The sequence below is a fragment of the Cryptomeria japonica genome, chromosome 7 (genome assembly GCF_030272615.1).
Source record: "Cryptomeria japonica chromosome 7, Sugi_1.0, whole genome shotgun sequence".
Taxonomy (NCBI): Eukaryota; Viridiplantae; Streptophyta; class Pinopsida; order Cupressales; family Cupressaceae; genus Cryptomeria; species Cryptomeria japonica.
In genome coordinates, this window is record NC_081411.1 from 782,353,789 (window position 1) to 782,377,364 (window position 23,576).

Sequence of the window (23,576 nt, forward strand, 5' to 3'; positions counted from 1 at the left end):
ATTTATTAATTTGAATACTTAATTGAGTTTATCAATGTTATATAAATGGAATCACTTATATCTATTTAATTTTTAATTAAGTTTGAATTTATACTAAATTTTTGTTTCATTTGATTACACACATTAAATGAAATAAATTAAAAGAGGTTAGAAGGTCAACATAAAATATTTAAAATTTATTAAAAAAATTTCAAAATAACACATGAAAAAATAACGATTTAAAGATGAAGATATTCGAATTTGAAAATTCAAATGGAACAAATCACGTCACATAATCATTTGGTATTACATGAGAGTGAGAGAGAATTACCTTGTAGTCGCAATTTGTCAATCGATTCATAACATACAGTTTAAGAAGTTTGAAGAGATATTACAGTTTTAGAGAATTAGATTTCAACAGATCAATTCTCAGGCTTCCATTGAAGAAACAATAAAAGTATGAAATTAGCATTCAACATGCCATTTTATGACTTATTAGAATATCAGTAACCGACTTGCTGATCTTATTAGGAATGGAATTCAAATGTTTATGACTTATGATTGAACTCTTAACTACATTTTTTATATTTTTACTGGATCAATAAGTACTTTAAATATCCGCTCTTTGACTCCTTTATCATGATAGGAAAAGCCATGACCAAATACATAAAAACATTGCATTCCTCTATTTATATTGAAACTTAACCCTTCCCAATCAAGCAAATTATTATTTGGATTTAAAAATTCCCATGTTAATTCCTTAATAAATTGATTAAGGAGTCCGTTGATGTGATTTAAAGCCCCATCTTCTGAAAATTCAGGATGATCCTTCATATAGGAGGAAATAGCTGATGATGTTTGCCCATGGAGTTTATCATCCTTCAGAACCAAAAAGAAATTGTTAGTATTGTAAACCTAATAACATTATCATCATTATCTATTCAAAAAATAAAATAAAATAAAAACAAAACCTCGAAATCATGAATATCATCAACTAAACGTGTGCATAGCCATATGAGCTCATAGAATCTGGATTGATTATGAAATATCTTCTCTATGACATTGTCTTCTGCAACTGGGGCTGCTAAGAGGATGGCATGCAATGATATTGGTCCAATTGCTGCAGTTGTTGCAGCAATCCTTATATACTCATTATAAGTTGGAACATATCCACTTTTATTCCATCGTGCTTGTTGCAAATTACCTTCAATATAATCTGTCCACTGATACACAATATATCTAATTATAAAATACATTTAAAAATATGAATATATCTCTTATCACCTTTCATTTACTTACTAAAAATTCATTTCTTTTAGAATATTTATTCAATAAAAATTGAAATGATATCATTTCACTCAAACTATTACTCTATCTAAAACTACCATTAGATATTAAAATCTGAAATACAATGAACTCAGTTTAATGATGAAATATATTACACATATATATGTAAATTGAATCACATTCCAATACTAAAATGCAGCATTTATAATTAATATTGTTAAATTTGATAAAATAATTTTAAATGTTATTTATATTTAAAAATATTAATATAAGAAAAAAGATAAAAGAATTATTAAAATAATTCAAAATGGTTACTTTAAATTTTAAAGGGATATTATATTTATTTTCAAAAGAAGGATATTTTTAATTAAAAATAAGAATTAATTATAATTATATATATAAATAATTCATTTCAAAAATAATTTTCTTATTGTTTCTTAAATATAATTTACAAAATTTACATATAATGATTATGACATTTTATTAATTTTTATGTTGCAATTTAAAAAATAACGAACATTCTTAATTAGAGTTATTTTGAAGAAGCATACTTACAGTCTTTGTGATAAATTGCATCATATCACGCCCTTGCTTTTTAGTAGCATCACTTGCCAATTCATGCACTGTTTTAAAACAAAATTCTATGGCTGCCTTGAAATTCTTTGGAAGATTTTGTATAAGAGAAATATCCCAACCTTGAACAATGGACTTAGTAATAAGTTCAATTTGCTCAAGAGTTAAGTAGTCATCAAAAAGGTCATCCAAAATAGTAATAATCACTGATGTTTTTGCCACCGCTATTCTGCTACTACTAAAATCCACCTCATCTGCAATACTAACTGCTAACAAAAGATATTCAATCGTACGTTGTCTACCTGCAATTGATTTTGAGACCCTAGAATCTGTCCACCAACTGCCATAAAAATTATCAATATTATTTTTCTAAACATTAACAAAATAAAACAAATTTTTAGCATTGCAAAATAAAATGTAACAGGTAGAACATTATATAACTAAATTACATAAAAAATTAGATAACATATATCTACAAGCTCTTCATACTTATTCAGAGTTCATAGATATACTAAATATCACTATTTATTTTAAAATTTTAGAGTTATTAATCTATTTAAATCATTTTTTATAATATAAGTACCTTTCTCTTCTATGTTTCTATCTTAATGTTAGACCAGATAATATTTTTATTGAAATTATTTAAGTATTGATATATTGAAATTATATCTTTCTCTTAAAAACATTTATTTTATTGTTACATCAAATATTCACAAATATACTCTCAAATCTTGTCTAAATAAAATAAAATAAAATATTTTAAATATTAGTAACATTTTATTTTATTATTGTGTGACATATATTTTATAAATTTAAAATTAATGTTGAATGTGGCTAATCTTCATTTTAGTGCATCATGACATAATAATTGATGACATTATTTTATGATTCTTTTGGAATTTTCTTTTACAAAAGATAGTGCACTCTAATTATCATAGAAAATAAGTAGGGTAATATTAATAATAAATATTGACATTAAATGTTATTGATACTAATATAGATTATGTTGCTAAGTAAAATCTTCGAAGTTTTAGGAGTTAGTAAGTTTGGATTTGTATCATGAAACTCTAATAATCAATTTTAATAATATGGGAATCCTTATATATGTGTGTGTGTGGAAAATATGAGCAGAGATCGAAAATTATGCACACAATAACAATATACTTCTTCTATATGTCACACATTCTCGTTTAATGTGTATTCATATGATTCTTCATATCCTATATTACGGGAGAGTTGTAATACCTCCTATAGCAACTCCATTCATATAAATGAGTTGTTTTAACAACTCATAACCAAATTATAACAAATGCGAACACTTAACATTAATTATCTAACCAATGTGAACACTAACATTTAATTTCCCAACATTCCCCCCCTTAGCGTGAACATGGTAAGAACTCACACCTTACATCTGCAGTATGCACACCCCTATGGCATGTCCAACTAACTCATGACCTTGATCTAAAGAAATGATCTCTCCTCTAATTATTTTAAATAGCCTTACCAAAAACATTGACGTCAATAGGAACCTCCACCATCTGTCCACCTTGAGTGGTTTTCTAAATCCTACCACAAAGTCTTTCAAGATCCATGAACTAACTTACACTGGTGCTTATATTTATACAACATCAGGGTAAAATATAGGAAATATATCTCACAAAAAATAAAAAATGTAATGATTTCACATTACATCTTTGAGAACCAAATGTGCTCAATTGTAGTCACTGTTGTCAACCACTGACACATGATCTCAAACAACATAGGAACAGCCACTATCAAAGAAGTTGCTCTTGACTTTAGCTGATTTAGCTTGAAATGAAAATGGAACATTGATGGTATATCTCCCCCCCCCTACCCACAATGTGAAATTTGCACTTATTCACACCACATAGGAGCACTGAAAAGAAACACAAATCGCATAAAATTGCATACCAATGTTTGGATCTTGCTATTTGGAGATTGTTGCACATGATCATAATTTCCAGTGAACGTATTCCCTATTAGATCATTTGCTAATGAAGTACATAAGTCAAAGTATCTCTATAGTCCGAGGAATTCGTACATTAGCTGCTTTCCTATACAATTTCCCTTCCAACATCCAACACACTACGTAAAGTAGAAAACCAAAAATCGGAAGCACACATCACATCATTTACAACTAGAAGCAAATACACAACTATAAAAATGTCACCATGCTTAATGTGTGACCCTGTCATTGGTGACTAATGAAAGGATGTTGATTGTCCTTCAGCCTTTGATGTCTCCAACCTCAAGTTATTTATTGCTACACTAACACCTCAAGCTTCTTGCAGTCGCATACACATTACAGTTCTTATGAAGACCAACATAATCTAACAATTCTCCATTAATGTGACCAGTTGTTTGAATCATTCTTGTGTATCTTAATTGAGAATAAAAATGTCCACTCCTCTCACAATAACCTGAACTTGTCCAAATATGGGTTTGAACACTTCCAAATTATCTATAACTTTCCCTCACACAAGTTCAAACCCAAAAATTTGTTACGGTTAAGCACAGATCACATAACAACCAAAGGAATGATCCACTAGATTGGCTTTCTATTTTTTTGCATAAAATTCAAACCTTTATCTTAGGCGGAAAGAATCACTCTTGCAGATCTTGCATATTATTCAACCAAACTATGACAGGTGGTTCAAAGCTAAGCCCTCCACTGGTAAATTAAAGAAAATATTATCACTGCTAAATGATAATCTTCTTGGGCAGGGATCTAACATGTCTACAAACTTCAAAATGTAAGCAGTGAGATAAAAAAACTCAATATACAATATAAATCATCCCAGCAGTAGTTGCCTATTTGAATACTTATTTTGAATGACAACAACCTACCTCAGTTTGTGATATATGATACTCACAGAAGATCGTATGATCCAGAAGCTCCTCCTAATGTATTTGGATAGCATCAACAAAAGATTGATGCTTCAAACTTAGGCTTCATCGACGCTTAACCACACAATGCTCTAATATTGCAATGGCCTTTGATAATATCAGGAATAAAATGCAAATATAATCCCAAAGGATACACCTAGAGATAAATTATCTACAAATAAAAAATCACTCCCATGATATTCTCAACAATGAATACGCACAATCCAACACAATTTTCTCTACCTCTTCCTTATCGCTTGCTCTCATACCATAATAAAAAATATGAGTAGAAACAAAAAAAAGACTAAAAATTGTACAAAAATAATAGCATATTTCTTCTATATGTCATACATTTTTGTTTAATACATATTTATATGATTCTTCATATCCTAATGAATACGCATAATCCAACAAGATTTTCTCTACCTCTTCCTTATCACTTGCTCTCATACCATAATAAAAAATACGAGTAGAAACCTAAAAAAACTAAAAATTGTACACAATAATAGCATATTTCTTCTATATGTCATACATTTTTGTTTAATACATATTTATATGATTCCTCATATCCTATATTGGAAGAGAGTTGTCATACCTCCTATAACAACTCCCTATACATAGATGAATTGTTTTAACAACTCATAACCAAATTATAACAAATGTGAACACTTAGCATTAATTCTCTAACCAATGTGAACACTAACATTTAATTTTGCAATATACATACATACATACATACATAAATACATTCATTCACTCATACATACAAGCATATATATATATATATATACACACACACACACACACATATATATATAAACACACACACAAACACACACACACACACATATATATATATATATGTATACATACATACATACATACACACACATGAATATACATATATATATATATATATATATATATATATATATATATATATATATATATATATATATATATATATATATATATATATATATATATATATATATATATATGTTAAGGATATATGATATATATTATTTTTGATACTATGATTAAATTTTTAAGATGATAAGATAATAAAATAAATAGATAGATGGAAGTTTATGGTGCACTATTACTGTCCATTAACATTAATAACATTTGTACTTTGCATACAATATTAAAAAAATGAAGGGGATGATGATCTAGAGTGGGAGAGCATTTAAACATACGAGAAGCAAGATTGTTGACTTCTCAAATTGAGGGAATGATGAATATTGTAATGGTAATTATTTGGCCTATAGTCTACTCATTGCATGTGACTTTCTTCCTTAACAACACTTTCTTCAAAGATGGAGATTAGGTGCATTCTATTTTAATAATGAGGTGTCCTTTGTGATGCATTATTTTTTTCTTAAGACATAACATGTTATTGCTGAGTGTTGTTTTTCTTGGCTGACAACAAAATTTCCAAGATTTGTAGCTTTCTTTCAATCATCAAGTCACCTCATTAGGTCTATAAAATATATACTATCCTATTGTGGATAATATTTTTAATAAGAACGAATCCTCCTTGAAAGAGAATTATAATGGAGCATTTGAGGTCATTGTTCATGTTCCTTTGTTTGGCTCTCTTCTCTCTTGCAAGAAATTTTATATCCTCCTCTTTGTATTCATGTAACCTCTCTAATCACTTCCAAATGGGAAATAGTTTTGGAAACCAATTTAAATTAAATAAAATTTTTTTAAAAATGAAAGATAATTGGATTTAAGGTAACTGGGGAGTTGGTCCTATTATTTGATGGTACTTTTTCTATGGCTTTGTTGTCCTGTACATGGATATTATGTCTTATCTTAGTGTTTTGACTCTAGTTGATTCACATTATTCTTGAATTTTATAAGGTCAATCTCTTTCTCCTTTACTTGGCTTTAACCCTTTCTATCAATAAATCTAGTCAAAATAATTTACCATAACAAAAAACATCTAAAAGTTAAGAAATATAAGTTTACAAAAAATTAAATACATAATTTTTTTTCATTTTAACCACTTAAATTTAGTATGTTAGATTAATAATTTAACCAAAACCAAATAATTCTACATAATTCAACCCTATATATATATATATATACACACACACACACACACATACACATATATACCCATACACATATACATATACACATACACACACATATATATACACATATAATTAGGTCAAAGTTAAGAATCTGCAATCTTATAAATTCTTCTCGTAAGAATGACTGAATATCACTATCAACATATAAAATTCTAGTTTTCTTATAAGAATTTCTTCTTATGAAAGAATTTGGAAACAATGAAGATTATTATTTATAAATTAACTAATATAAAAGCACAAGAGCATACAATGGATTTATATGAAAGGTTTGTAAAGTCCCTAAAATTATTAGATTATTATTTATAAATTGCTTAATATAAAAGCACAAGAGCATACAATGGATTTATATGAAAGGTTTGTAAAGTCCTTAAAATTATTATTTTTAAATTAATTTTTTTTTAATTATTTAATTTTTCATTAATTAATGACTATTGTGGTGCTACCCAACTCCTTTATGAATAGATGAATATTTGACATCCTAGATAAAAGAAATTTATATTGTTAAGTGTGGGTACATCTTTAACTCAACAAGAAATTTCAATAATTGAATTGTTTGTTAATTTATATTAATTTTTTGAAAATATAATAATATTCTATGTAAATAGAAAGTTGTTAGTGATGATGAAAAACATATTTAAACCAAGTTTGATTTTATTGGCTTTTAACCTATGTACTATATTTCTAAACAAGAAAAAAAATATTAGTATCAATAAAGTTCTTCTAAGTAGTAGAGAAAGTACATGCTTTAAACAAGTCTATTTCAAGTATGAGTTTAAGTCTGTCTTATCTAAATTCATTAAAAATAGTGTTGATATATTGATTGTCCAAATAACGATTTTTAAATTATCTTGATCAATATTGCATGGCATACAATTCTATTTGATTTAGAAGTCAATTTTGAATTCATGAGCCTCATTGTTTTTTAAAATTGAGTATCATGCAACTTGCAAAATATATATGTAGATTTTCTAATCATTTGATTGCTTATTGCAATATTTTGTCCATTCAGATTTTAATAAGAAAATATGCTCTTTATTTTATGGGGGTTCATCATTTGAGGAGTAAGAGCACGATATGACTGTTTAAAAAGCATGACCGTTAGTTGTTATGAATCTTAAATATAAACATGAATGTTATAAAAAAACATGACCGTTAGTTGTTATGATTGTTAAATAAAAACAGGACTGTTAAAAAAAACATGAGCGTTTCAAAAAAACAATGTTTTCAACCTCTTATAAATGGTGACTTCCAGCCAGCTAGTTGTGCTCTAAGCTGAACAACCGGGGAGAGAGGGAGAGAATGTCACGGGGAAGGGAGGCTCATTTGCTTGAAATGGAAGGCTCTGCGCTTAGTCTCCATTCAGTCAAGGTTAATAATGACCATGGCTCGGAATGATTTTATAATCAAAGCAGAGATTCCAACGCCGACGATTCGCTGAGAAGTTTCATTCAATAAAGATACCAACACAGAGGGCTCCACAAATAGTCCACCATGCCTGATATCAGCGAATCCACCTTTCGAACATTAGCGATTTCGATCAGATTCATTTACCGTCTTCATTTTTGATACCAGCAAGTTGGTGATCTGCGACTTGGGGTTCAAACTTTTGACAAGGCCTGGCGATATTATCCTAAGGGGAATTGATGTGTTGCAACTTGACCACTGATTGGCACTCATCTTGTTTCATAGGGATAAGATTTTTGAAGATATATCAGTTCACAATGGCCAGCGACAAAGGCCTGAGAGATATTAGTTCGCACATACTACCATTCTGAATTGTAATAGCGAACTCACACAGCGAATTTGCCTTCAAAACTACGAATGTGACCTCTAAGTCGACGATTTAGGGTTCTGATCTGAGAATCAGTGACTTCCAAATCAGATTGACTGTCTTCATTTGGAATAGTCTTGCGCACAGGGGGCATAATGTCAGATTTGACGAACTAGAGGGGAGCCGTTTGTTTCATTTATCATTGCGCAACATGCTAGGGTTTGGTGCCAATTACAAAATGATTATTTAAAGATTCAGAAGCAAAAGGTGCAGTAAATTTGGTTTTGTGCAATCCAAATCTTTCAGATTTTAAAAGGGCTCTGCATGGACGAATCTAGGGTTATTGGCGCATGGGCTGATGTGGGCTGGGAAGATCAGCTGCATGTCCCACAGCTGGTCTTCATGAAGGGCAAATGGGTAGATATGGCAATGCAGAATTGGTTGAGGGCAAATTTATGAAATTTCAAGCCGGTTTCCGAGTATTTTCGGGGTTTTTTCAGAGGTCGAAGCAGTGGAAATTGGCGAAGTATGGATATATCTGGTGAAGGGCATCAACAATTTTTGGATCGTAGGCATTTTGGTCAGGGCCCGTGGCAAAAGTTTATCCCAAATCACTTAAAGGGGCTTCGGGGTAAACGATCTACAGAGCTGGGAGGAAAACCGTCCTATGCAAAAGTTGTGAAGTTTTCATCTATAAGTGAGGCAATTAGGGCTTCTCGGCTGTACATTGGTGAAAAGATGATCGACAAACAATCTAACAGTAACCCGCTTGAGTTATCTTTGTCAGATCAAAGTGGGGATAAGGTAAGGGAATCTTTGACATCAGGAAAAGATGATAAGGTAAGTGAAAATCAAACTGGCTCTGATTTAGGAGGTGGGGCTTCATAGGTATGGGCTCCTGTTCTATGCATTGATTTACTTGATTCTGTTGTGGATTTGAACGGTCGTTGTTTGCATACACATTCTATTTCTAGGGAAATATGGGGGGATGCAACTAGTTTATCTAAATTTCATCATAAATTGTAAAAAAAGTGGTGTGATATGCGTTATTTTCAATTACTCTCTGCAAATGCATTTATTATTGTTTTCAACTCTTCTTCTGTTAGGGATGAAGTTTTAAAATCTTCACATTACTGGTTTGGTAAAAAATTAGTGTTTGTTTCGGCTTGGAAACCATTTTATGTCCCTGCTTGGTCAAGCTTTAAATTAGTTCCTTTCTGGTTTGGCTTGCCCAAATTACCGTTTGAATTTATGGACCCAGAGGTTTTGGAACAAATTGGTAATACTTATGGTTCTTTCTTATCGTCAAGATTTGATTTTGTGGAGGGGGAGGTTTTGGTAAAAATTTGTGTCTTGACTAACCCTAATAATGTTGGCCCTCGACCCTGTATCATTAAATCTCATGAGGGTATTTGGAAACAACCAATTAATAAGTTGCAGAAAGACTTTGGTAAAACTTCCTTGCAATTGGATGCTCCTTTGCTTATGGATTTTTTGAAATCCTTTGTTCTGGATAAGGCAGAACATTGCTTGGGTAGTAACGATAATCCATTTCTGGATAAACTATTAGTTAATGGTTCCACTAGGAAACCTCCCGCTACTTTTGAGGTTAACCAGGCTATGAGGGATGTTGGGAAGCAAGAGGTTTATGTTGTGTCTCACGATTCGGAGTCTGTAGGGTTTTTTACAAGTAAGGATAAGATAATAGCTCACTAGAATATTGTAGTTTAAGGGGACAACAATGTGGATGATCTGCATCCAAATCTCACTACATCGAACTCCTTGGATAAGTCACTAAATGATGGTGGTGGGAATCCTATCTGTCCTGTGAAGTCAAAAGAATACTTAGAAAGTTGTCAGGGGATTGGTCAACTTTTTGCAAAGAATGATGGGGTTGTTTCAGAGTTTAATGTCGGGGTTTCTTCTCTAGGGTTTCCTGATGATGCTATCCTCGCTCAACAAGTCAAAGAATTGGTGTCTAATTCTTCGCAGCATGTTGATGTGGATGTGGATAATAATGCCACCTTCGGAAATAATATTCAGTTGGGGGACATTACTGTTATTATGTCAGATGAAAATCTAGTTCACCAAGTAAATGATCTTTTAAAAGATCATGAGCATCAGATGGATGAGGACATTATGAATAGGGTTATCTGTTCCATTCAGAATGAGTTGGGGGAAATTAAATCGACCCTTCCTATTTCTAACCCTTTCGAGATTTTGGCCTCATCAGAAGTGGGCATCATAGATAATTTAGCCACGACTTCTCCTAAGTCAAGTAAGAGTTTACCAATTGTTCAAACTACTCTAATTAGGGCTTCATCTGTGGTTTCTCCTAGTAGGGGTAGGCCTCCAAAGAATCGAAAGACTCAATTAGAAATTGATGCTGGGATTCAACAGACTTTGTCTCTTTCTCCTAGTGTTGGGAAAGGGAAGCATTCAGTTTCTATTGGTGACGCTATGAAAGGAAGTGGTACTCCTAAGGGAAAGAGGAGTAAGAGGTATATTATCAGTCCTCCTATGACTAGGTCGAGGGCTGTGAAGCGTAATCTTCAACATAGTTTTCGAGAAGGAAAGTCTTCTCCATCTAAAGGAAAGAGGGGAGCCTTGGTCTCCCCTCGAGAGCAATGAGAATTATATCTTGGAATGTTAGGGGCTTAAATGCCCCTAACAAGAGGCACTTAATTAAGTCCCAAATGGACTTAGTTAAGTGTGATATTTTCATGTTGCAAGAGACAAAATTGTCAAAGGAGTCTGCTGATTTGGTTTTTTCTTCTTGGAGAAAGTGGGAATTCCTCTCCTCTCCAGCTTGTGGTGCGTCAGGGGGTTTGACATTGCTTTGGAATAACTATAACATTGAGGTTGAGCTAGTTGCTTCTGCTATTAATTGGATGTGGCCTTAGTTAAAAGCAAGCTTTTGAAGGTTAAGTTTTCGCTTTTTAATATTTATGCTCCTTCTGGTATTCAAAGGAAGACTAAATTATGAGGAGAACTTAAGAGGATTTCCTCCCCTTTAAGGCATGGTCCCTTTATAATCTTTGGGGGGGATTTTAATGCTATCACTGACTTGGGAGAAAAGAAAGCAGGTATTCTTCCTAATAAAAAAATTATGGAAGACTTTGGGATGTTCATTAAGGACATGCGTCTTTTTGATTGTTAGTTTCAGAATGGGATTTTCACATGGACAAATATGCGAAGAGATTTTTCTCAAATTGCAGAAAGGTTAGACTGGTTTTTGTTATTAGATGTTTGGATTGATTCAGAGTTCGAATTTTTTTCCTCTATCCTTCCAGTTTTGAGGTCAGATCATTTTCCAATTTCTCTATCAATTTTGGAAGATAAAGCTCCTTTTAAGTCACCTTTTAAATTTGAACCTATGTGGTTTAGAGATTCTTCCTTCTTGCCTTTGCTCAAAAAATGGTGGAGTTCTGCTCCTTATTGCTCTGGATCCCGAATGTTTCAGATTGCTAACAAGTTGAGATTTTTGAAATCTAATATTAGAGAATGGAATATATTGCATTTTAAGAACATCTTTCAGGAAAAGTAGAGGATTCAAGATATGATTGAATGTCTTAATTCGCATGTGATTCATCATGGTATGGTGCCTCTTGTTTTTGATGAACTAAAATTGCTAAAAGTAGAGCTTGAAGAAGTTTTGTCCAGAGAAAAAATCTATTGGGGACAGAAATCAAGGGAGATCTGGCTTTCAGATGGTGATAGAAATACAAAAAATTTTCACTCTTCAACAAAAATTAAGAGAAGTAGAAATAGGGTATCTTGTATTGAGTTTCCAAATGGCAGACTTTTAATAGAACAGGAGGATATTGCCTCAGAGGCAATTAGGTTTTTTAAGTCACTATTGTCTTTGGAGCATGGAGATCTTCATAATAACATTTCTTCTAGTATTCCTTATTTGGTATATTTGGAAGATAATAAAATGTTGATGTCTCCTTTTTCTTTGGATGAAGTTAAGAATGTTGTTTTTGCAATGAACCCTGATAAGACTTCAGGACCGGATGGATTACTCCTTTATTTTTTCAGAAATGTTGGGATTTTGTGGGAAATGATGTTTTATTGACCCTTGAGGAAGCTAGAAGGAATAGGTCTATTTTGAAAGAGCTTAATACTACAATGATTGCAATTATTCCTAAAAAAGAGGTTACCAAGACATTTGCTGATTTTCGTCCTATTGCTTTATGTAATACTTTGTACAAGATTTTTACCAAGGCTATTTCTTTAAGGTTGGCTAAAATTCTGCCTAGGATCATTTCTTTAGAACAAGGTGGTTTTGTTCTAGGAAGGGAGATGATAGAAAGAGCTACAGTGGCACATGAGGTTCTACATTCTATTTCTACTCAGAGAATCCCAACCATGATCCTCAAATTAGATATGATGAAAGCATATGATAGAGTAGAATGGGGGGCGTTGTGTGTTGTTCTACTTAAATTGGGCTTTTCCAAGGCATGGGTCAAATGGATTCATGCTTGTATTTCTTCTGCAAGGTTCTCAGTTCTAATTAATGGCTACCCTTGTGGTTTTTTCTCCTCTTCTAGGGGTCTGAAGCAAGGGGATCCCCTATCTCCTTTCTTGTTCATTCTTCTAGCTGAAACGTTCAGTTGGGCTATAAGAGCCGCTAAGCTAGGAGGCCTTTGGAAGGGAATTGGGATTCATAATGTTCCACAAAGCATTTTGCATTGCTTGTTTGCAGATGATACCTTGTTATTTGGTCAGGCCTCTTTAGGTGAGGCAAAAGTGATAAAGGGGATATTATAGAATTATGCATCCTTTTCTGGTCAAAGAGTGAATGTTGATAAGTCAAAGATTTTGTTCCTTCATGCTTCACAATTAGTTCAAGATAGATTGAAGATTTTTTGGGGATTTGCATCTTGAAATCTTCCTTGTTCTTATCTTGGTATACCTTTCTTCATTAAGAAGGATAGAGTTGAGTTTTGGGATAAGATCATTTCAATTATCTCTATAAGGATCATATCCTAGAATCATAGATGGTTATCTTTGGCTGGTAAGATTGTTCTTATTAAGTCTATCCTAAATGTTGTTCCTATTTATCTCATGTTTGTTTTGTAGTCTCTGAAAGCGGTTCTTGTTAGTTTGCAAGATACTCTTAGGTCCTTCCTTTGGAGTAATAATAAATAATGCAAGAAGAAACTCCCTCTAGTAGCATGGGGTAAAGTTTGTTTGCCTAAATCCCTTGGGGGCACAGGCATTAGGAGTCTGGAAAGTCAGAATTTAGCCTTAGGTGCTAAGTTGGTTTGGAAATTGTATGAGAGACCATTCTCCTTTTGGGCACAAATTATGTTTGCTAAATATTTAAATAACGGACCAAGAGAGTATGTTTTTCAAGTTTCTAATTCACTGTCTGGTTCAGCTATTTGGAATTTTCTATGTAAGTGTAGATCAGTGATTCTGCCTCATCTCTCATGGATTGTTCATAATGGTAGAAAGGTCAGGTTTTGGGAGGAAGTTTGGAATGGACATCCCCCTTTGGTGAACTCAAGGGATTTGTCTCCTTTAATTTCCACTCTTTGTTCCCTTTGGGGTGTCTTTGTGGCTGATTATTTTGAAATTGAGTATAGTGGGAATCTTAAGGTGGCAAAATGGAAATCAATTGAGTTTCTAGATATTGATCAAAATGTGAAATTGCAATACAAAAAGATGTTGGCAGAGAGAGTAATAATTCTTTCTGATGCCGACGATGAGCTTATCTAGACAAGGAATATCTCTGGTAAGTACACAGATAAGGATGGCTATAACTCTCTCTTGGTTGCTAAAGATTTATCTACTTGGCCATACAAGTTGTTTTGGCATATGGCTTGCCTCCCAAAGGCTAGTGCTTTTGCTTGGTTAGCAGTGCAGGACAGGGTCCTTACAAGAATGAGGTTGGAAAAGTTGGGTATTACGGTAGTATTTTCTTGTGTCATTTGTAATAAAAATTTAGAATCCTCTGAACACTTGTTTCTTCACTGTGATTTTGCCTATGCTTGCTGGCAGTGGTTGTTTGAAAAACTTAATCTATCCTTTGTTATTGGTAAGGATCTCCTTTCCCACTTTAGAGCCTGGGCTCTCCCGTTTGCTTCATCTTTCTGTGCATGTCTTTGGATTATTTCTCCATCTATTGTGATTTGGAATATTTGGTTAGAGCGTAATAATAGGATTTTTAAACAAACAAGTTCTTCCTTGGCTGAGGTTTTATTGAGGATTGAATCTTCCATCTCTGAAGTTGCTTTTTCTTTTATCTATAAGAATTTGGAAACCCTTACCTCTTTTTCTCATTGGGATGGTAGGGTAACTTGAGTTTGGAGAATGTTATCAGTCTTACCTTCTCATGGATCTATTTTAAATAAGACTAATGCTATAAGTAAGATAAATTTTGCTTGCTGGAAACCTCCTCCTCAAGGGCACTTTAAATTGAATTTTGATGGTGCTTCTCGTGGGAACCCTAGCCTAGCAGGGGTAGGTATGGTAATTTATGATCATAAGGTAAGATTTGTTTAGGCTCGTTGTCATGCGATTGGTTTCAAGTTTAACAATTGTGCAGAATTCTTTGCTTTGTCGTTTGGTTTGGATATGGCTATATCTTTGGGAGTTAAGGACTTGATAATTGAGGGTGATTCTATGGTTATTATTTGAAGTGTCATGAAAAAGAAGTCGAATTGCTGGCAATTACAATATATACTTGATCATATTTTGCAAAAATTAGATTTTTTTGATTCCTTTTTTATTTTCCACTGTTATAGGGAAGTGAATAAGATTGCAGATTTCTTGGCTAACTTAGCCATTGACAATGAAGCTAATATGCGGGAGGTAAGTGCGGATGAGATCCCTTCCTCAGTTTTGGAATATTTGAAGTAAAGAAGGGCATAGTTGTAGTCTTCATCAACCTCCTTATTTGTTGTGGCTTTTCTTTGGTGTTGGTTCTATTATGCTTGATCACAATGTTTATTTTGACAGGGTCTCTGATTATGGTTTCATTTTTGCTATGTGGTATCATTCTAACCAGTGGTTTGGAGAAGTGTGTTTCATAGATAGGGGTGGTTTAGACTGGTGTTTTTTGGCAGCAATGGATATGCATCCTTCGGTGATCATACTTTAATCTTCCTTCTATATGCTTCTGTTGGCAGCTTCCTTTATATCTAATGCGGCTTATGTAATTGGGATGGGTTTTTTGATGTACTATGCCAATGGGCATTTGGTATTGGGTAGAATAGGCTTCTGTTACTTAAGCAATACTGAAGGGTTTTCTTACTGGTTCTTTCCCTTTAGTGCTTTTTGAACCAGACTTTGTAAAAAAACTTTTAAAATTTAATATAGTTCAGTGGTTCTATCCACTTTTATCAAAAAAAAAATATATATTTTGTCCATTCATTTTTAAAAATATAAAGATAAAGTAACTTTAACATTAGTAAATATGGTTATGATAAATACCTTGAGAGTTTCTTCATCTCTGTCTTGTATGTAAACTGCAATATATTAAAGTTCAATTTGGCCAACTCTAATATCTTCTTATCCTTCAACCTGAAAAAATAAAATAAAAAAATCTATTACTAACTTAAAAAGCTTAAAATCAAAAAAATCTATTACTAACTTAAAGAAGCTTAAAATCCCTTAATAATTCAAACTTAAAAACGTTATTTTTAGCAATATTCTATAGTATCTACCTCAATATATCCAGCTCATATATTTCTATAAAGTTGCGTGCCTCCCATCTAGAGAATGTTCGAGACCATTCATATAAGAGTGCATACTCAACCTACAAATTTGAAATATAAAAAAGAATCAACAAATGTTAATGCATAGATTTGTTCTTTTCCCACCTCTACTTTAATGGCTTCCTTGAATCATTAAGAATTTTTTTTAAAAGAAAAAATACCTCTTTCACAAAGCTTTTCCTATATGTATCGCCAGGTTTCTCTATTATTTGTTTAAGATATGCAGAGCTAAACAGTTTAGCCTCTTCCATAATAGTTTCACCAGTAAATGCCACACTTGATGATCTTAAAAGATTGAGCATGCTTCTCATAACATGTTCTTCATTTTTATTCTCATCATCATCTTTATTTTCTCCACTGAAAAAGAACTGGCCATTTTTGTCCTTGAAATTCTCCAGTACATCTTCTCACAGTACAGCGCATAAATAAAGCAAAGCTTTAATTGATATTGAATGAAAAAAAATGAAGTAAAAAATTTAGTGAATTATTTAGTAGATGCAAAAATATCATATAGATCTAAAAACATGTGAAACATATTTTTAAGTTCGTTAGATGCAAAGATATCATAAGAATGGAAATGTGTCTTATAAGTATAATGAATTATTTGGGTACCTCCAGAGACATCATAACGATGGAGTCTAAGTAATCTGAGTCCTAAAGCTGTGGCATTCAAATTCTTGGTAATACTTTCGCATTGTAATCCTAAGCCCACACTTTCATCCCAACATCTGCATCCATATATAAAACTACTTCTTTCAATTGTTTTTATAATTCTACACTTGGTTGTAAACATATACAAGTATATTCATATATTTGCAAAAAAAAAATTTAACATGTAGAGATATTAAAAGAGAAATCTAACAGACCGGTAAACGTAATCAAGAATCTCTTTTATCTCAGCCTTAAAATATCGATCTATTCCGAAACATTGCAATGCATCAACCATCTCAAGCCGCTCGATGAGACTACAATCTTGAGTCTGCATTTCTTTTAACAACATTTTCACTTCATTCACGAGTGTTTCCACACGTTCGTGGTATTCAGATCCCTGGAAAATGCACAGTGAGGAAAGAAGGCAAATAGCAAAAGATTCTAGAAAGGAAAGCTTTGATGAGAATAGAAATTCAATATAAGAAGTTATTTACCTCGTAGGGTGTTTCCATAGATTGCACAAAATCGTCATCCCAGAGATTGAGAGACCTATCTGGAATAGAAGAAGAACACGTGTTGTTTCCTTTCAAACTTGCCATTGGCGAACAAAAGCTTAATACTCTTCCTCAAGCTTAGAAATGGATACACTCGGTCTTGGGCGTACAATGCTATTTATAGTGTCCATTAACAGAGAAGAACACGTTTAACTTTTTGTATGGCTTACAATGCTTAACGTTATAAAAATCATTACGTCTTTATGATGGGAAAGAGCATGTGAAACTTTTATGGCTTGCGGAATTGGAAATAGAACGTGAGACATTTTGTATGGCTTACAATGCTTAACGATATAAAAATGATTACGTCTTTACAATGGGAAAGACCATGTGAAACTTTTATAGCTTACGAAGGAATCGGATATAGAACATGAGACATTTTGTATGGCTCACAATGCTATTTATAGTGTCCAACTGAAAATTGAACATTGAAAACTAGATTCTATGTTTTGGCAGCATATGTACAGATTTTTATAGGTGGATTGGTGGATAGAATGGAAAATTAGAAATTGAAAGATAGATTCTATGTTTTGGTAGCATATGTACAAACTTTTTATAGGTGGATTGGTGGATAGTATGGAATATTAGGGCATGTTCCCATGCGGCTGCTTAGCTTATTTTGGCTAGCAGCTGCTGCTCAATATTTTTAGGGATTATTTATGAAGCAGCTGACCCCTGAATATTTATCTTTGCTGCTTATTTTTATTTCCAGCCCCCCCTTTTGTTCCATAGCTTATTTCTAATTCCTAAACAATAGTTGCTCTACTAAAATAGGGAAAGATTCTCAATTATCCATTTTTTGACAATTTTTAAGTTGCATGAGAACACTTAAATGCTTAAAATTAAGCAGAAAATAGAATTAAGCAGTCGCATGGGAACATGATGTTACATATTGAAAGGTAGATGAGTGAAAGTGAAAATAAGTGTGGATAAAAATAATTTAAAAAACAATATTGTTCAGAAATTCAATCTCAATATTGTTCCAAAATTCAATCTTACATGGATCGCAAGTATCTTTGAAAATTAAAAGTGTAAATTTATAGGTGGATTGGTACATAGTTTTGAAACATTGACAGGTATATGAAAGATAGTTAGGGGAAAGGGAGAAGTAGTTCTATAGGGTCTAATTGTTGTACAACCATGCGTTCTTATAATATTCATTCTTGCCACACATTTATATTATATTAAATAAATAATCTACATATAAACCAAAAAATAACCAATTTATCTTGATGGCTTGGTAGACATTGATCCATTTATCATGCTTCATAAACACTGCAATACACTCATCTAAAATTGTTATTGTGCCATACCAAATACATGTTAGATCATCTCTCTCTATGACTTGTAATGGAGAAATTAGAATACTCGTCAATTTCTATTTATTTTTGTGTTTATTTTGATAGAATGTTTTAACAAGTGTCATGCTGTGAGGAAATTAGAACACTCATGTCGATTTTCATTTCTCTTTGTGCTTATTTCGATGGAATATTTAACAAGGTATCATTACTCTTGAGCAAGGATAACTTTAAGAAACCACTGCCAGGGAAAAGTGTAAAATCCTAGCGAATTAGACATTAATTTTTGGGGAAACTTTCATATTGATGGCAAAAAAATTTCAAACTTTGAAAAAAAATTAATTTCTATTGGTGATTTTTTTTTAGGATATGAAAATTCCATAAAATCTTAACGAATAATTAATTATCGTGTGGGGAAAATATATAATGTAGGAGGTGAATGCTTTTCATTTAAAGGAAAAAATATATAAGTGTATGGGCGAAAAGTTATACCGTGAAGAAAAAATTATTTAAGTGTATTGGCAATTTTTATCTACGATTTGAAAATTATTTAGTTTTATTGGCTAATATTTCATTATTTATGGAGAAAGAAATATTTTATTGGCAATTTCATAAATTCATTGCCATTTTTCGTTATCTATTAATAGCCATTTTTTCATTATCTAATTAATGCAACATCACTTCAAGTCCAGACTCTGCATGATGTATCGATAAGCATGACCTCATCGACATGTCACATGTACCTAAAATCCATCAATTATTTAAAACCATTCCATGATCGTAGATCAAAGGTTGAAGTTTTCTTTCCGCCCAAATTTCTAAAAAGAACGCAGTTCTCCAGAAAGTCCCCAGAATGGAATTGGAGATAGTAGAAACGTATAAAAAATTATCCTAATCGAGTATCAATATTTATTAATGTCTTGTCACTAAGATTCTCTAACCTTGATCCACTCAGCACGCATGACTTCCAATCTGGTAATTGGTAGTGGTTTACGGTTGTTTCCAATTTCGCACACTCATGCATTTATGAGAAAGATTTACTAAGAGATACAAATGATTTATAAAAATTTAAAGGAAAAAGGAATTAATAGGATTGGTGAAGGAATTGCTAGTATCAAGACCTATTTATAGACGATCTCCACTTCTTTCATCTTCAATTTGCCTTTGGTAGATAAATTGTCAGAGCTGACGGTAGTTAAAATTTTGCCTTTGGTTTAGGTCTATAGGTTGTATAATTTGGTAATTAGATTTCTGAATATGGACACTCCTATCCAGTTGAGAAGCACATATAAGGAGGACTAGAGGGCCTTTGTGGGCTATGTCAAAGACCCAACCCTCCAATCAGTTTGTAAGGAGGTCAGGATGTTCACTAACGAGTTTGTGAGGATAGTGATGGGTTGAGAGTTTTTGAGAAATGATAATAGATACCGTGTTAACATGGACATTATGTCTCAGTTCTTGGAATCTCTTCTAGACCTCGGAGGAGAAAAGGTGGATATGTTGATGTTGTTAAGGAGAGTATTCAAAGAAGAATTCATTGGAGATGACATTACTGTTGTCGTCTTTGCAAAAGTAGGGGTGGGGATCCCTTGGGTGAGTGATTTACCCAAGCTTCTCCCCCCTAACCAAAATGTGGCCAGGAAACCTTTTCTTTTGAACCTGAATGTTGAGTAGTTGACACGACATAGGAAATGGGTGCGGATTGGTAGGGATTTACTTCGGAAATGGTTTCTCTTAGATGAATTTCAAGGCTATAGATGTCTCAAAGAATTCTCTAAGCTTCTCATATATGAAAAATTATACCTAGACGAAGGGCAAGATACTTAGGATTACCCATGAAGGGTTTCAATTTTTTGTCATGTTTTTTGGATACCACTTGTCCACCATCCACTGCCAGTGCCCTAGCCCTAGTAGTTTTTTTTCTGGCTATTTCCACCTAACCTCCCTCATAATGTTTTTAAAGTTTTGGAGTGACAAGGACTCCGATAGTCAAAAATTATTAATTTGCGCAACATATTAATGAAAATTTTGCAAATTCCAGTTAGTTTCAATTTGCCTTTTATGGATTTAAAAATGTTTTCTATTTCATTGTATTATTAGTCCCTGCCATGGTAGGATACTTAGCATAATTATTATGTTCTAAAATAGCTTAAATAGTTATTAATTTTTGTGGATATAAAATTTAATTTTCTCCATTAAAAAATATTAAATTTTAAAAAAATATCAAATCTCATTAAATTAAATCTCGAGCAGGGAGATAGGGGAATTTAATTTTGAACACAAGTTGGAATTTGAATATTCCAAATATGGGATAGTAATTAAAGGAAGGAGTATAGTGTCGAACATAGCAAGTGTATTCTAATTTCTTATCTAAAGTTAAAGAACAAAATTAGAGTCACTTTTGAGACAGTCTTTTCTAAAAGATGTTTGAAGTGTTTGACAAAGAAGTATTTGAGAAAACATAATGCCAAGGATTGACTGTGAGTGATATTATCCAATAAGGATCACAATGTCTATGAGCTACGCTATTTCAACATTGCTGAGAACGAGGCAAAGGATGAAGATTAAATTTAAATTTTGTCAGTATTTAGGTGTAAGTGATACTGATTTTTTTAACTATAAAGAGTCAACTACTGCAATTCTGTCATAAATATCATGCTAAATTTGTGTTGATTTTGTTTTCTTCTATTTTGGCAGGTTGTTTACCTCTTCTATGAAGGTAGAGAGCTTACATGTTGAAGTTTGGGAATAATTTTTTGTAGTCTTTGAATTGCAGAATTTTTTTAAAAAAAGTTAAAGATTATAGAAATTTAATTTACATATTTTAATATAAGTTTCTTAAATTTTAATATAAATCTGATACATTAATAAATATCTAGAATTAAATAATAAACTTCTAGAGTTAAATAATAAACTTCTTAAATAAAAGAAAATATTTTTTTAAATAAAAGTTAAAATTTTATTCAATGTAAGAATTTAAAGATGAAAATATATTTAATATAATATACATAAATGCAGTTAAAATATTTATATCATATGATCATTGTAATTTATAATTAAAATTATAATTAGTTTAATTAATGATAAATAAATAAATATATTAATTTATTTTATATCTATTTTGAAGTATATTGCTTTATTCTAAATCTTTCTAATATGTTTTTTTCCTTATTGTAAGAATCTCTGATAGTACGCATCCTATAATTTTATTGATAGGTCCTTGATCACTTTGTTTCCAGCTCATAAATAATCCTTATCCCCTTGATCCTTCTGAAGATCTTAATTTATTTCCATGGTGACAATGAAAACTTGTTGATATTGTCACCTCTGGTATTGCCATCTTCTATTGGCATGATTGGAATAATTGATGCTGATGGAGAATGTTGATGGATCGGTAAAAGATTGTTGGTAATGATATAGTGATGAATAGATAGAGATTATTGGCTAATGACTTTGATCAGTTCTTTTGTTAGACAGTTCAAATAACCGGAGGACAACTAAGAGGGCGGGGGGTTATCAGTTCTCACCAAATTACTGGAACCTTAAGCATTTAAAAATTTATTACCGAAACACATAAGATCAATACCAAAATACATAAACCAATTACTAGAATAATAGATATACCAATTAACCACAAGCAACAATTAAAGAATAGTTACCATCCACATGACACCAAGATTTGTACATGGAAAACCCGGTAAAGGGAAAAACCATGGTGGGAAGCCTACCCACAGTAGGATAATACTTCTGTAGTAAGTATGTGATTACAAATTTAGGAGCCTAAACTTACAGGAAGGCCAAAAACCTAGAGCACACTACTCATTACAAAAGGAGTCTCATTGACTACATAAGAAATCCAGACTACAATCCAGAAGGAAGAATGAATTGCAATAATAGAACCTCCTATGCCTGAATACAGTTCTGGTTAAGCTCAATACCAAAGGTATCAAACCTCTTGCATAAACCCAACTTGATCACCTATGATCGACCAAATCATCTGCATGAATGATTATTACATTATTCACTTGCATACCATGATCTACAATGATATCATACACACACATATATATATACAAACACTAGACCTTAAACAATTCTTTATCTTCCCTCTTCATATCTTCCAATTCCTTTGTATACAAAGCTCTCCAATATTTCTTACCGATTGATGATGTAAATGCATGAAAAGCAGGTTCAGACTTCATAGCTCTAGAAGGTCCAAATTATTCAAACTCAAAAATAAATAATTTCCCAACCAAGGTATCCCTATTGACAGAAGTATTTGCCATTGTTTTCAATTCATTAATTGAAGTAGCCTTCATCTTATAAGCCAGTGGTAAATCTCTCATACTTTAGAAACTATTTCATCTTCCCTTAGAGATCCAGCACAACATTGAATTCCCATGACAATTTCATTTACCCTTTCTGTAAATGTAGTAATCCTTTCATCTTCTTCATTCTTCAAATTTTCATATCTCACCTGGTAACCATCAAGTTTAGAAATCTTAATAGTAGGGTCACCTTCATTTACAGTTTCCAACTTGTCCCATATAACTTTTGCTATTGATTTGTCAGTGAATCTCATTATTTGGTGATCAGAAAGTGCACACAAGAGGGCTTCTCTAGCTCTACAATGATTCTCAAGCTCCTTATCCAAGTTTGCTGGAGGAGGATTTCTAGATGTCAGATTAAAAGGGGTTACACCATTCTCAGTGATATCCCAG

The 23,576-nt window shown here is 32.3% G+C and overlaps 1 protein-coding gene across 1 annotated transcript; it reads right to left on the reverse strand.

Annotated features, from left to right (window-relative positions):
- Positions 1 to 363: 363 nt before the first annotated feature.
- Positions 364 to 17,686, reverse strand: LOC131068927 (delta-selinene-like synthase, chloroplastic). Its single transcript, XM_058004208.2, has 9 exons — positions 17,498 to 17,686; positions 17,219 to 17,400; positions 16,965 to 17,080; positions 16,514 to 16,755; positions 16,302 to 16,393; positions 16,069 to 16,158; positions 1,822 to 2,179; positions 951 to 1,202; positions 364 to 858 (listed from the first exon to the last, which is right to left on the reverse strand). Exons 1-9 carry the CDS (start codon positions 17,600 to 17,602, stop codon positions 562 to 564), a joined length of 1,734 nt encoding a protein of 577 aa, XP_057860191.2. The 5' UTR covers positions 17,603 to 17,686; the 3' UTR covers positions 364 to 561.
- Positions 17,687 to 23,576: the final 5,890 nt, after the last annotated feature.

Bases quoted from the DNA above. Each gene is read 5' to 3' on its own strand.
- LOC131068927 (XM_058004208.2), bottom strand. From the start codon at position 17,602: ATGGCAAGTTTGAAAGGAAACAACACGTGTTCTTCTTCTATTCCAGAT. The intron at 17,081-17,218 runs GTCTGTTAGATT...ATATGGATGCAG, and splicing joins ATTCTTGATTACGTTTACCG to ATGTTGGGATGAAAGTGTGG. The intron at 16,394-16,513 runs GTATTTTTTCTT...TCAAATTTGTAG, and splicing joins GGAAAAGCTTTGTGAAAGAG to GTTGAGTATGCACTCTTATA.